This window comes from Phaethon lepturus, unplaced genomic scaffold, assembly GCF_000687285.1.
Source record: "Phaethon lepturus isolate BGI_N335 unplaced genomic scaffold, ASM68728v1 scaffold2783, whole genome shotgun sequence".
In the NCBI taxonomy this organism is placed as follows: domain Eukaryota; kingdom Metazoa; phylum Chordata; class Aves; order Phaethontiformes; family Phaethontidae; genus Phaethon; species Phaethon lepturus.
Genome location: NW_010526775.1, coordinates 62,198 through 77,300, shown reverse-complemented (window position 1 = coordinate 77,300; position 15,103 = coordinate 62,198). Strand labels below are relative to the sequence as shown.

Sequence of the window (15,103 nt, the reverse complement as noted above, 5' to 3'; positions counted from 1 at the left end):
TTCAGCACTAGGGCTCTGGTTTTGGTTTTGCTCAGATCAAATCACCACTTCAGCAGCTGTGGTCAGGGAAGATCCCGCGTTACAGAAATAGCGACTTTGGGCAGGAAGGTACTACGTGATGTTAAGGGGGTTCTCCGCTCGTTCATTTTTCTGCCTCCTACAAATCCTAGCCCAGCCTCTGGGCTAGAGAGGACACCTGTTTAACTCTTCCAGTTCTGAGGATTCATCTAAATAACGGCTGCCACCACCCCAAGGTTGCCTTATAGTTTACAGCACTTTCAGTAAACTCTGCCTATGCATCCTTCTTTGCATCCATCGTTTGCTCTCAGAGTAACGTAGTCTTCAGTAGGCATCCCTGCAGATGTCTAGCTTGCAGTAAGGAAACCTTGTCCAAAGTGGATAGGTGGTTCTTTGGAAGTCTCTAGTGTCACTCCAATCATTTCACCCACTAGACCTTTATATGTTGAGATGTAATTGATATATCCTTTATCATGCCCTCACCTAACGGAGAGTTCTACACTGTCTTCCGAGCACCGCGCCGAGGACACCCTCAAGGCTAAGCCCGCCTGGGCAGACGGTGAGCCTCCAGGTGCAGACCCAGAGCTTTCCTTGTAGCACGCAGCACATGCACGGCTGAGGGTGGCAGCAGCACCACATGCTGCCAGATGCAATGGAAGACCCTGCTTCTAGGTCTGTGCTGATCATGGATGGACAGGAGCTTGGCCGGAGTTCGTTCTTCAAGAGTGATAGATGCAGTCAACATATCTTGGTTCAACTGGTCTCATTAAGTCAGTGGTAAAATCCCATTGACTTACTGGAATAGAAACAGCTGAGTGGGATGAACAGTGGAGGACAGCACTGCTCAGCCAGGTCACAGGCAGCCAAACCCATGTTCTGTGTGCAATTTGAACTCTCTCTAGAGGAAAGAAGATACACAAGCGTTCTCCCCTGGTTACCGAGGATAATCGAAAATATGGACTCAAGAAAATGAATGCTGTATTTATACTCAAAACTTATGAATCCCTTTTAATAAGTGTACATCATCAAACAGCCACAAAAATGAAATCAGACTATATAAACGGCTGGCTGCTGGAAGAGGACTCTTAGTAAATGACTGGCATTTATTGTATCAAATGGCATTTTTTCTTACAGCACTTTCTGAGAGAGAAGAGAAAAAGGATACTGCACCTTTCATGTTCCTTGGACTCTGTGTCATTCTTTTTGCTTGAATTACACAACTGGTCTACATTTGGTGGCCATTTTAGGCTTTTAAAACTGTTCAACATAAAAAATATTTTTCTTCCAAAAATACACTGGGTTCTTTCTGTTAAAAGTCATCTTTCTCCTGTAAAAATCTTCCCCAGCACTGCATTCTTATATAAAGCACTTATTACACAATTTGCTGAAAGTGCCCTTGAGACGCTAAGATCTGAAGCATGGAGGATTTTTTTTTTCTTTTAAACGGAGAGAAAGAAAGGAAAAGGAAGAGAGAGGAGAGGAGAAGCAGTCTGTCAAAAATTTTCATTGTCATGTCCACCTGGCTGCATCTACTATGGGCATACAGGGAAAAAAAGAAAAAAAAAAGGCAAGAAGAAAGAGGAGGAAAAAAAGGAAGGAGAAGTTGGGAGTGGAAGGGAGAAATAAAAGGAAAACAAAAGTTTCATCCTAAGCCTGGGATCCTCCAGGCTGTAATATTCCAGCTGATAGAAAAACCACTGAACAAAAAAAGTAGTCTAGAAAATAGAAAGTGTTGTGATTACAAAGTTGAGCATTTCATCAGTACAAACTGGTCTTTGAACGTCCTTTGGGAGAGCAACTGTAGTGTCCAAATTGGAAGGAAAAAATACAACACCGCATGGAGGAGGATTTTTTTTTCCCTTTTGGTTTATCACAGCATTTTTCTTTTTTTTTTTATTAATTTTTTTTGGCACAGCTTTTTTTTCCCAGCCATCAGAGCAAGTTCTCAGACGCAAACCAAACAGTGCAATGCCTAGCTCGTGGCTTCATGCTTCCAAGGCTGAATGTTCCAGGTGGAAACCATTCCCTCCCCCTCTGAAGTGACTGTGTTTTTACTCCTTGATGAAGGTTACGGACAAAATACTAGACACCTGTGGCCAGGGAGAGCTGGTTTCACGGTACACTCTAACTTTGTTCAAGTTCGTACAGTTCTGGAGCTGTTAAGAATAGTTTTGAAGAGTGCTTCTCCCCACACATTCACTGCTGGTCCATTTGAAATTCCTTCTAAAACCTTTCACTTTTACTTCCGCAGATCTAGAACACAAACCTGGAGAGAAAAGACTCAGCATTAAGAACCATTTCTGAAGGTGACATGGCAGTCCTAGTCATGTAAGTCGCAGTACAGAGGCTGAGCACCCAGCTGTATGTTACACTCCCCAGCTTCGAACCAGCCTGTCTCCAGTACCTGTTTACATACACACAAGCAAGGGAACTAACTACCTGACATGGGAGAAAACCCAAGTGAAAACCATACATTTAACACCTAGCTGGGCTTTCACGGGATTACAAACAAACATTTTGGTGGCACATCCAGATAAGACTATGGGCTCTATTTAGTTGCTGTATTCAGACACAGTGTCCACTTCCATTTCTGAAATATATCCAAAATAGATGCAGAGGCCTGGCAGCCATGACACAGGACCTAGAGTGGACACGCACCCATATGGAGCAGCTGTTGGAAGCTAGGCATGGCACCACTGCAAACGGCACAACTAAGCTCAAGCAACTGAATCATGTCATAGGTATACCCTTTGTCAAAAACAGTTGAAAAATACTGCTCTAAAGTAGTTATGACAGCCAGCCATGTAGAAAAATTATTTTAAAAAGCTATAGAGTGTGTTATAACATGTGTGCATCCTTCACAAGCTGATCATGCTAAAAATGACACTTTTAAAAAGTAACGTTAACAGCAAAAATAGTAATGAATAATCAGTATCTCTATGGCAATATTTCTCCTTTACAATGTGATGAAATCTTTGGGCATCATGCTGAAAACTTCCTCTTTTAGGAACTATTCAAGGGTAAACTTCTTCTGTGGGATGAGACTCAGAAAGCCCCAGGACAATTGTTTATTAGAAAGTTGATTGCTGTGACCTGACCTTCATTAAAAATTGACAGATGAGATAAATAATGATAGAAACAACACTACTGTTGTTCTTATCAAATATGTATTTAAAAGTCATTCCCATCTTCAGTAATATTCATGTATTCCACAAGCATTCTTCATTTCCAGTAGGAACACCACCTCCTAGTATCCAAAACCTTCCAAAGCAGGAGCAGTTTTAATATACTCCACAGAACTACTTATTTCTGTCTTGAGCTGTCCAGCCTTCAGCTCTGTCCAGAGACGGCAGTATGGCATGTATGTTTTTTTGCTCTCCAGAAGACTAATCTCCACCCAACACTTACAATGTGTAGAGCTCCTTACCGATCCGTCTGATGCGCTTGCTCCCACTTTGTCTCCTCTAGCATTCCAGCAGACTTCAAAGATGCCCCCGGTGCCTCGGTAGCTATGTACTAGAGTTCCACTCTACAAAGCAAAACAGCATGCAAACATTTGATACAGAAATTACCCTTCTTTTTCTCTGTCGCGTGACACTACGTTAAAAAAACAGAGAGTGGTAGTGAGGGCGGGCTATTCACATCACCCAACTATGGTCATTTCCATGAGGTCTTGGAATTAGGAAAATGGTCTTTGACAATGAAGAGAAACAGGCTCCACCAGAAAGCAATTTACAGTAGGACTCTCAGACATCTGTTTTTATCAGCGTTATAAGAGTAAAGGCCTGGTGAGTTAGGCTGAGGGGGTCTCATCTAAAGTTTGTTGTTAACTCAACAGCTAACTGTTGTTGTTACTGTGAGGCATCACTGTCCAGAATTAAATCTGTGGAACTATGATGTCCCACTTTTCTCCAGAATGTCCCCACTCCCCAGCCTGTACATCCTTTGTATCTACCATCTCCTCATCGCAAAGTATAAGCCAGCTGCATCGGTCTCACAGCTGAACCCAGCTTGTTACTAAATAAAAGTATCACTTATTTCTAAGAATCAACCCACACCTCTGCTTCACAAGGCTGACGGCACAATGTGACGCACCTACTTTCATGCACGCTAGTGTTTTAGCAGACGATGAAGCCTGAGCAGAAATGTCCTGGACAGTCACCTCACTCCACCTGAGTGACTCAACTGTCGTGCTGGGATTTGTATCAGCCAATACAATCAGGTTCACCTTGGCTGGCAGGTCATACGCTTACAGAAGCACATATATTTTCCATTTAAGCTTTTGTTATTAATGCGTCATCTAAACCAGATGTGCTTCACATGAAGCAAAACAGTACCTGAGTATTCCATATATGGACACATTTGTCAAAGGACCCACTGGCTAGATATTTTCCATCAGGACTAAAAGCTACACTGTAGACAGGCTCTTGATGTTTTGTTAACGTATGGATGCAAACTCCTCGGTCAACGTCCCACAGCCGAACAGTGGAATCAAACGAAGCACTGCAAGAAGCATTCAAACACAAGCACGTCTTAATTTGAGTGTTCATCAGTTTGTAGTTTGATACTGTAAATGTTTTAAGAGAGTAACACAGGGTTTTTTCCTTTGGCTAGGCAAGAAATAACGTTTCAAACAGAAAAGCTAATATTCACTACAGCCTTAACAAGAACTGTATCTACAAAACTGAATTCTTCTATGTGGCACCTTTGAATTTATCTTGGGGTGCTGTACATAGGATCAGATCACTAGCCCTGAAATGGCCAAGCTCCCGCTTCTTGAGATTCTACCTGATATTATTCAGGAAGGTAAAGTATATATTGTCATTAGTAGGGTAAATGTTCCAGAGAAATCTTATTCCTAATGGACTTGCATTATTTAATGAATCAGCATCCTGTAATTCTCTAGAACTGTGGTTCTTTTCGCTTTGTTTCAGTGCTGTTTTTTGCTACAATCCATCTAAATCCCAAACTGTGGTCTTAGAAAAAGGCAAGGGAAATAACTGGTATTAAAATAGCAACTCCAAGAACACAAAGTTCTTCCTCCCTGTCTGCTTCCAGACTAAGGAGTAAAATAAACAAAACAGCTTTGCTACAACTCCTCTACAAACTGAATACACCATGAACTGATGTGATAATCCCATGGTACTACCATCAACTGGCATTCTATCTCCTAAACTCAAAGAGGAATGTTGAACAGATTTTCAAGTGGAATTTTAAAAGATTATCCAAGCTTTTCTCTGTTAGTTAACATGGCTATAAAAATTGTCAGTACCTGCCCAGGGGAGTTGTGTGACCCTGGTTAGAACACATTCCAACTGGCTGAATGGGCTGCCACCTGCCTCATTAAGCACTCTCATTCATAACAACGGATGCCGGATGTGAAGGTGCAATGCCAAATTTACAATCCTTTTGTCAAGACAGCTGACAAGTTAAATTTCACATGACTCTATTTTCCTTCTTTTTCCTTTTTCAAATACGATTCCTTTCCCTTTGTATCCATGCCCCGATTTACAAATGCAGGTACTTTTGATTGGAATTGTCCGCAGGAAGAGTGACAGCAAGGTGACAGTAGAGTTACATGTGAAAGACGATCCTTCTTCTTGGCAGGCAATAGAAATATTTTTTACCTTGCTAACATGATGTTGGAGTTTGGGTTGCTGGTGCCTGGTCCTGTAGGACTCCATTTGATAGTATAAATCTCTTTGCTGTGAGCCTGAAGATCATGTACACAGGTATCTTGCTTCATACTCCAAATCTAAGTAAGGGTAATTATGAAAGGGAAAAATGGCAATGTTACTAATCTCTTCTCAGCTGAATTATTTCAGTTCTATGTTATTCTTACCATTTGTTTATTTAAGATCTCTACACACATGCATAGACATAAACATAACCTAATTGAAGTTTATTAACGCAGCAGTTTGGCACCTACAGTGCACACACGTTAGAATAACCCCATTAAAGGGAAGAGCTACACATTTAGTAGTATTTATTCAATAGATAAGAAGAACTAAATAGTTGCTGTACTGCTCATAGGCTGTAACTGTATTTGCATACAGAAGCTTAAGTTACTCCATTTAGAGATGTTTAACTGCAGTTTAAGTCACACGTTGCAACAGCAGTCATCTTAAAGAATGAAAATAAAGTTTCAATAACTGCTTAGAACCTAGTAATCGCCTCTTATGCCAGTCAAGAGACACATAAAATTTTCCTTTTCCTCCTGAATTCCATTTGTTTTCCTGATGTTTTTAATAGCACAGACAATGGAACAAGAGCAGCTGTTTATGTGGTATTACATGGCCGAATACTTCAGTGTGAGATAAAGAACATGCTCAACAGAGATGACAGGTAATTTAGTACATCTCTTCTTCATCTAATCGAGAAAGCAAGATGAAGCTAATTCACAGCAGGGAAAATAACTCAAATTTGGTCAGTCAGTTTCAGAGAGATACTAAAAATGTAGTAATGATTTAACTCACTTGTTATAAGCCTGTACCAAGAGGGAAATGTTGTGCTCTTATGCTGAATTTTCAGCAGCATACCTTAGTCTGCTTTTGAAAATGTTATGCAAAGCTTAGCCATGTTCTATGGCTAACAGGCAACAAGAAGTTGTAGGAAAATATTAAACAGTCCAAAGAAGAAATAAAAGAAGCCAGAGGAGGCTGATTTCCAAAGGAATAATAATAAAAATGATGGTAATAATAATAAAATAGCCTGAAGAGGATTTGCAGTGTTCATCACTAAAGATGTTTCAAAACAGGTGAGGCTGGGGAGAGCAAACCGTTAGCTCTTGTGCCAAATCCAGTGGTCAGAAATTTCAGCTGGCACACCACCACTGAGCCGCAGTGGTTCTTAAAACACAGCACACAACTGGGCACCAAAAAAATGTGCTACTATTAGGTGAGGATGTTTAAGCAAAGTAATACTGGTTACTACAATACTGCTTTGTGGCAGCACAACAGACAAGGTGCTCTCTTTCAGTCTCTTCTAGCCCTATTTTCTTTCAATTTCCAGTTTTGCGAGTAGTCTGGAATACTACATCTAGAATCCAAAGCGACGAAAACCCCAGTGGGTACATGGCAAAGACAGAGTAGAACTGAGCAGAAGTCAGGCTACCTGTGACGAGAAACCAGTGATAAGGCTGACGTTCACTTAGCTCTCATCTACAAGTTCTGCTGCTCTCAGTTTCAGGTCTTACACACAGGCTGTGTGCATGCCAGAAACGCCTCTCGCTTCAGCTGTGTCAATGAGCAGTGCAAAGAGGTATAAGCCTTTATTAACACAACTATACTACGAGGAAACTGTATTACTGGTACAATTCTATCCATGAAACCAAATCTTTACTGGGATGTTTGCTTTTCTCAGGGAGCCAGCATAAAGCAACGGGCCAGCAGGAGGGCTTCGCTGTTACAACACACGGCCATTCCTGTGTGGACGCAGCCGCCATTCAATGTGGCTGGGAAAGGAGAATGAGGCTGCGAAGAGTTCGGGCTGGAAAAGCTCTATCATGAGCAGTGTTTTGGCAGGCCCAGACTCCCTCTGTATTAGCATTAGTTTGCTGGTACAGCGCAACGGCCCAGGTGTGCTGGTAAAGCAGCCTACGCTGCCTGCAAGCCAGAATCCAGATTCATTCCATCTCACTTCAGGCACCTAACAGAGGCATGTACATCAGCAGCGTAGCTGCCTCAGGCTCCCCATGCGGTGAATGGGTAGAAAGAAGCATCTTCAGAAAGCAGATTTTTGGTGGGCTCTGAATATATATGTCGTGTCCCATCGCTTCATCCAAAGCTATTAAGAAAAATGATCAAACGTCTCCAGTGAAATTATTTTCAGAAAAAGACTCCAAAGGGAAAATTCTTTATTTTTATATTCTTTTTTGAAGTGTAACCATTAGACTATGTCTTAGCATAGGGATTGTGCCTCTGTTGACAGGCAAGCAGGTGTGTGTGTGTGTATATATATATATGCATGTATTTAAACTATGAGTATTCTGTGACAGTGACACATCAGTCACTTAACACTAATTTGGATAGGAGGTCTCAGTTTTCCCAGTGGCTGTTTCTCTGTATTCAGTCTTTCACACTGACTTTAAGAAATATGGGACAAAATTAAACTATTGTTCATGCAGAGTTTTAAGTGCTATTGTACCAGCATTCTGGAGAAAATGAAAAAATAGACATAGTTTTTGTCTTTACTTTTTTAACAGCAAGAATGGAAATTATATTACCTTTAATGTCATATCATCGGAGCAAGATGCTAGTAGCATGCCAGATGGGTCCCATTTGATTGCATTCACCTCATTCTGAAATAAAGAGTGATTTTATTAAGTAAATATTCCGGTTACTGCATAGTACTGGGCACCCAGCAGAGGGCACTCAAGGTTTATGCATGCAACAAGTTCAACCACAAATTATAGCCCTGGTTGCTTTATGGGTGAGCAAAAGCAGTGCTGCTTCCATAACACGCTACTTGACAGTCATTTAGCAATGGTAACCATTTTGTGTTTGTGAACAGTACACACAACCGGTCTTCTGCTATGTGTTCTGGCACAAAGTCTTGCATACCCTTTCTTCATATGCTAGGATAAATAAACCCTCAAACCAGACAGATCGATGAGACCGCATTTACTTTTTAAAATTGATGTATTTCTTCAGTTAATATTCTGTAGATCTCAGAGATCGATGAGACCGCATTTACTTTTTAAAATTGATATATTTCTTCGGTTAATATTCTGTAGATCTCAGAGACACAAATTTTCAGTAGGAAATACTGGTGGGGTGTAAAGTTGTGGGGAGTTTATAATTCTTCGTATTGCAGCTCTACAACAAAGCCGGTCTCTCTAAAAAGAAGTGTACGTGTAAATGAAATCCAGGATGGAATGTTGAATTGTTTATGACGCTTTCCTCTATCAATCTTTCTAGCACTTTGTAATTAAGTAAGTCTTGTGTATCCCCATAGTAATGAGTGAGTTTCCTGCATTTTTTTGAGGGTCATACGTATGAGGGGAAAAAAGCATTTCATAAAAAGGGAAAGATTGTTGGTGAAAATAAACCTGGAAAACATTTAAATTTTGCTTTGTCCATTTTACATGTTTCAGTCATAATTAAAAGGAACTGTACAGCTATTTGAAGTAAAAATTTGGATCATGTGCAAAATGGTGCATTTCGTATAATCACAAAAAGCACCAGCCTGTTGGTAGGAATGTACAACCTGTCATAAAGTATCAGTTTAGTATCAGTTTAACCATAGACTAGATGAAGGTCTCCAAATGCACAATTTTTCCTCAGTGGGGAGATACCAAGTTCTGGAAGTTAATATCTAAATTACTGGTCAGTATCTGATAGCAGTTTTCTCATGAATGAAAGATACGAAGACTAGTCTTTGATGGTCATAAAATACCACCAGGAAAAGAGGGAGGAAATACATCTTAAATAGATCTTATTAGATTAACTTGATTCTAAAACCGAACAATGGCTGGAGGTAAACTGTTATCTCCTTATTCAGAGTTCTCTTTTACTACAGGAAATTAAACCAGCAGAAAACAAAATCTTATTTATTAACATGTCCTGAGTCTGCAGCTCATACTGCATATAAATAGTCTCACTGTTTAAGCTGCAGGTTTTGCCTCCTACAGTGATTTAGAACAGTTTATCCCTTCTCACAGGCAGTGAATCACTCCCAAGGAATAGGGTTTTAGGGAAGCAATGGGATGTAACAGCTTCAGCACTAGAACACACCCTGCAAACACATCACCTGCCATCATCGTAACATGCTGCTGTGACTTTGCCACTAACATTTTGGACTTTTTAAACTTACTGTGTGTCCTTGAAAGGTTTTAACGGGACGATCGCAGCCAAGTCTGCATACATGAATGCACATGTCAGTGCTGCAGGAGGCAAAAGTAGTGTTGTTCTGCCAGTCTACATCCAGAGCAGGAGCTGTGAAGTACAAACAGCAGAAGGAACATCAGGGAAACCAGCAAAGAGCGAGCTATCCCAAATAATTTTCCTCCTGTCACCCATCTGGATCAAAGGGACTAAAAGCTAGTTCTGGGCCTATCACCTACGACCAGTTACAGGGATGATAGGGACTGTCTGAAGGGCACAAATAATTTTTTCTCTTGCAGTGGATAATCTGGATGCTTTGCATGGCATCTATTTATGACAGTCTTTTGGGTTAAGTTACTTAAGAGCGGGCAAAACAATCTACCTCCACCCTCCCTGCTACACACGTCTCTTGGACCACCGCTACCATTCATTCCTCTGTAAGCCAGTTCAGCGAAGAACCTGGAAGAAAACTAATCCAGAAAAAACATGGATAATTTCAGCTGGGTTAGAAAAAACGTTCCGGTGAATGCCAGACACAACACATGGGAGGGGGAAGCAGCAGATGGCCATTTTCCTTCCACTGATACAAACCTATTGTTCTGTGCAGACGCGTGGATTAGTAACACCTACGTTCAGTTTAATTTAGTTGGGGATTGATTTAAAATAGAGACATTGATAAAGCTGATCTGAAATGAGAGGAGTTTCTGTAGCGGGTTTGCCATTAACTAGGACTGAAGGAATGAAACTGTGTACATAGATAACACATGAACATGTAACTAATGCCTGCGTGCGACACACCCGCTTTGCAAAAAGTGTGGGGAAAAAAGAGAAAAAAAACCTTTTACAGCATGTCACTGCAGACTAAAAGCATGCACAGGAGTAGGAGGGAACTCCTGACATACAGCTGGCTTGTGTTTCTATGATGGCTGCTTGCTTTTTTGCTCAGGAAAGAGTTTAGCTGCCCTCCAGAGGATGACATCAGACTTGCTAAACTACAGAAATCTACATTCCCAGCACACTCCTGAGAGAAGCAAGTGTGTCAGAACGAGACCAGGATATAGGAAGCAAAGTTGAATCTCTTTCTGGCAACACCACAATGCAGGTTTAGCATTAAAACGAAACCAAGAAATGCCTTATTCAAATATATTCAGAGAAATACTTTTGTAATACCGAGGTGGAAAGATATCTGTTCTGCCAAGCCTATTACATTTAAATGTTTTTTCCGTTATAATTTTTATGAGCTGCAAAATGAGACTGAACCACATCACCTGAATCATCAGGTAGCTCTAAATAAGAACTGAGGGATGAAATTTGTTTCAAATAAAATATATGTTAGAATAGTAATGAAAAAGCTCAATAATTCTCTGTGACTGGTAAGAAATTCCTGCACTGCAGAAATAGAAAGGAAATCTCTGTAAGGAAGGCAGGTTACTTCTGAGTTTTTCAATGATCTTGAGTGGGGATCAGGAAACAGTAAAGGATTTTGTTTCTTTAACTGCCTGTTTGTCTTTTTATGCTGCAAGCTTTGTATTACTGTTTCAGAGCAAACAAAAAATCTATCTTCATTACTAGCGATATGCCTTTAGGGCTAATATCTAGTATGATACGTATGAGTTGAAAAGTAATTTTCTGAGAGATATTGGCACCTAAAGCAATGGATTTGCACTGCAGCATAATTTGAATCATAGAGTGTTGATAATTAATACTGATTCATTTATTGGTGTATTTAATCATATGTTTACTGGGTAAGTAACTACATAAAATGGTCTGGAAAAAACAACCAAATGTGGTTTTTGATGCAAGTAATCGAATTTCCAAAGTGTCTCCAAAACCACAGGACACTAAGCCGATTGCATACAACCAATTAGAATGTCATCTAATAAAAGCAGCAACAAACCCTTAAGAAATGCAGCTAAAATAAATACCAGCAATAGAAGTCTTAGAATAATTGTCAGTTAATTTAAGCCTTTTCTGAACAAATTTAGGTATGATTCAGAATTAGAAGCTCAGAAGAAGACAGAGTTAAGTTTCTGCAGGGAGTGATTCAGAGCAACTTAGATGTCTATAAACTGGGTCATACAAATACCTCTTACGGTACCACTTAACCAATTTGTTCCTGCGTGCCTAGCCATCAGTCTGTATCTATCAATACATGTGAAAATTGGATTATTTCACTCAATTTTAAAGAAATAAACTTTGTGAATACATGCTTTGATCAAATGTCCTACAATGACTCATAGTTTTGCAAAGAATAATAAAACTCTAGAAGCTACTTATCCACATACTCACGTATTTGACCGTAAAACCTTAAAGTTACATGGGAACATCAATGATATAGAGGTCTTCAAGACCTAGACAAAGGAGTCTTCCTTACGTATTTTAAGATGACAGTTTAATCTATACGGGTGTAAACTAAACAAGTTGTTGTAAAGCAGCCGAGAGTAAAAAATTTATGTTATTCCCAGGCCAACTATCTCCAGACTTCAAAGAAGTATGCCACGCAAGTATGTGCTAAAGGAACTGCACTCTGTCTAGACTAGACTTTTAATTGTTAAAATGCCACCTTTAATCCTTGTGTAGACAAGATTTTCAGATTCCAGATATGGTAAGGAATTTGCCATTAGTTTGTTCTGGTGAATAAGTGATGCAAGGAGGACAAGGTGAGGTTTTTGTGGCTTTAGACTTATGTGAGGACAAAGACTACAGACGATTTTAAGAGACTTTCTGTAGGACATATGCTTTTGGCCTATCAGCAATTTCCTTAATAACCAACTGCTTTACTTCCCTATGAAAACATATTTGAAACAATGAAAAAAAAATTTAGCCCCTCCACATCTCCACTTCAGTTGTGTCTTACGGTCTGAAGACAAACAGCATGCGTACTAAGAATTTTTAAAAAATCAGTTAATGCAGATGGACTTCAGCATATTGCATTGGAAGATGTAGTGAAGTTTTCAACTCGCTGTAAGGGAAATGGAATGATATGTCCTTGATGCACATCACTGCTAAGACAGCTACATGTCAGAGAATGTGATTCTGAAGGGGCAATCAAGTTCAAAATCCGCAACTACTTAGATAGTAATTTGGAATCGGAAGGTTTAAGAGTCTCATTAACATGACTATACAGCTCAAAGTTTGCTTTTATGGAACAGCTGTGACACATAAATACACGCCACAGTGAGAAGATGAGTGACAAAAATGCAGAGTATGGATCTGCTGTGTGTATGGACATACTCTTTGTCTTCTGTTCAATAACCATTTCAGTTGCTACTGCACATAAATAACATCAGTGAGAATGTTAGAATGAGAACAACTAGAAATGGAGTTGAAAAGCATGTGCAAATTAAGGTTCTAAAATTAGTAGTAAAGTGTTTTTAAACAACATTAAGCACCTTGTGAAAGCCTGCTGTATTTAAAAGTGGGTTAGTTACAGTGAACACACAGGAAGATGAACACTTCTAGCATCAGAATCTGGAATGTTCTGGTGGTTTTAAACTCAGTTTGACTATGCCCCTTAAAAATTCTTCACTGTGACAATTTATCCAGTTTGAATCATGAATTTAGACATGTAAGACATCTTGTAAGACATCTTACAAGTCTGGTCTGAGGTGAATTAAAGATTACGTCAATGATTGCCTGTTACGCAAGATTACTTAATACCTGTGACATCTCCTGCCTTCGTACAGCAGACCAGATCTACAAAGCACCATTCAAGTAAAGGTTTTGGCGCTGTGAGGTTTTGAAACTCAAGGTTGGCAATTGACTCCTGATAATCAGAGAAAGCAAATACTGAAGAACTTCAACTCAAAATTAAAAGCTACGAAATTCCTGAGGACCTTCATGCTGGCAGTGGTGAATGCAAGCTGCATGAGAGATTCGTCTGCTTCTGTCTCAAGTCAGCTTCATTGTGACAGGAGCAGAAAGGGTGGAAGAGATCCCAGACACCTCCACAGAAAAGTCTCTTCATAAATCACCACTTGATACTATGCAAAACAGAATCATTCAGCTAGCTAGAAATGGCTGGTCTATAAATCTTCCCCTACAGTCAGTTTGACTTTCAACACTGATTCTCAGAGAACCTAATTTTTCTGGAAAAAAGAACAAACCCACAAGCCATGATAGTCAGGATAGTTAAAGCATAAAAACCTTGGTTCAAAATTTACTTCTCTCTGGCAGATAGATCTTTGCAAAAAGATAAATTAGGTTGACAAAATTAAAAAGTGCATTTCATTTTACGAGTAAGAGTTATGGAGAAATTACCTGAATGGAAAGGAAACTGCTGTTTAGCTTCTCCTGTGTGAGCATCCCAAATTATTGTTGTCTGCATCCAAAGGAAAGGGGAAAAAAAGAAGATTAGTGACTGTTCAGCGCAGAGAAAACAAATTGAGAGAGCCCTCACTGAGGAGCAATTCTAAAAGATGGACTGATAAAATTATTGACTGCAGAGAGCCTTGTGTGCTGAACAGCTGAAAAAGCAGAATGAAACTCCCAAATATTACAGATTAATAATCTAAGTGCAGATAGAGAAGTATCACCCCTACAAAGGAGGAAATGTAACTACTAAGAACAGGCATATTTTCTCTGAATAATGCTAGAAGACAGCACTACAAATTTTTAATCAACATTTTGTAACAGCTGTTTCAGTTATCTCCTTCAAAGATGACTTTTTCCTCCTTTTTCAAAGATGCAAGTTGAATTCTATTGCAAAACTATGTAATACTCCATTTCTAACAATTAAATCACCAAGTGAAATGTTTATCTAGCAGCGGAGTACATAGCACTTCTTGCCACTGTGGTGGGACAGACTAAAGTGTAATTTGCTTACTATAAGTTTAATCCATATTCACAGCACACATAAGCCACCCTCCTATAGAGCTCAATGCCACCTCCTGAGTGTATTGTCAGTTTATTGGGAGTACATACTTCCAGAAAATAAATTAAAGATGCCTCATCTTGCCAATAATGGATCATCTAAAGAATCACCGCTGTTATTGGGAATGTAAATTTGCCAGAATAATGGAACTGCCATTGGGAGGTAAGTGTAGCTGAATACGGGCCAGTATTAAAAGGAATAAAACTCTAATTTTCCATTTTCACAAGTATGTGGAAACATAGGGATTCACCTATAGCCTACAAATCAGATGTACAAGCCTGAGCTAGTTTCCCTAGACTCACTCTGTCAGCTGCTGGAGAGAAGCACTGTCAGTGCATCTCGCTGTAACACAGGCCACTTTTCTCTCCAAATTTTATGAAGGAAGCCA

The 15,103-nt window shown here is 39.7% G+C and overlaps 1 protein-coding gene across 2 annotated transcripts in view; it reads right to left on the bottom strand.

Moving 5' to 3' along the window:
• Positions 1–941: 941 nt before the first annotated feature.
• Positions 942–15,103, bottom strand: part of LOC104617751 (F-box-like/WD repeat-containing protein TBL1X) — a 53,456-nt gene continuing 39,294 nt past the window's right edge. For both annotated transcript variants that reach the window (XM_010283159.1, XM_010283158.1), the window contains 7 exons: positions 14,103–14,163; positions 9,832–9,953; positions 8,243–8,317; positions 5,646–5,773; positions 4,356–4,521; positions 3,446–3,547; positions 942–2,284 (listed from right to left, as the gene is read on the bottom strand). In XM_010283159.1, the coding sequence (XP_010281461.1) occupies positions 2,258–2,284; positions 3,446–3,547; positions 4,356–4,521; positions 5,646–5,773; positions 8,243–8,317; positions 9,832–9,953; positions 14,103–14,163 (681 nt within the window). In that variant the 3' untranslated portion in view covers positions 942–2,257. The remainder of the gene's footprint in view (positions 2,285–3,445; positions 3,548–4,355; positions 4,522–5,645; positions 5,774–8,242; positions 8,318–9,831; positions 9,954–14,102; positions 14,164–15,103) is intronic.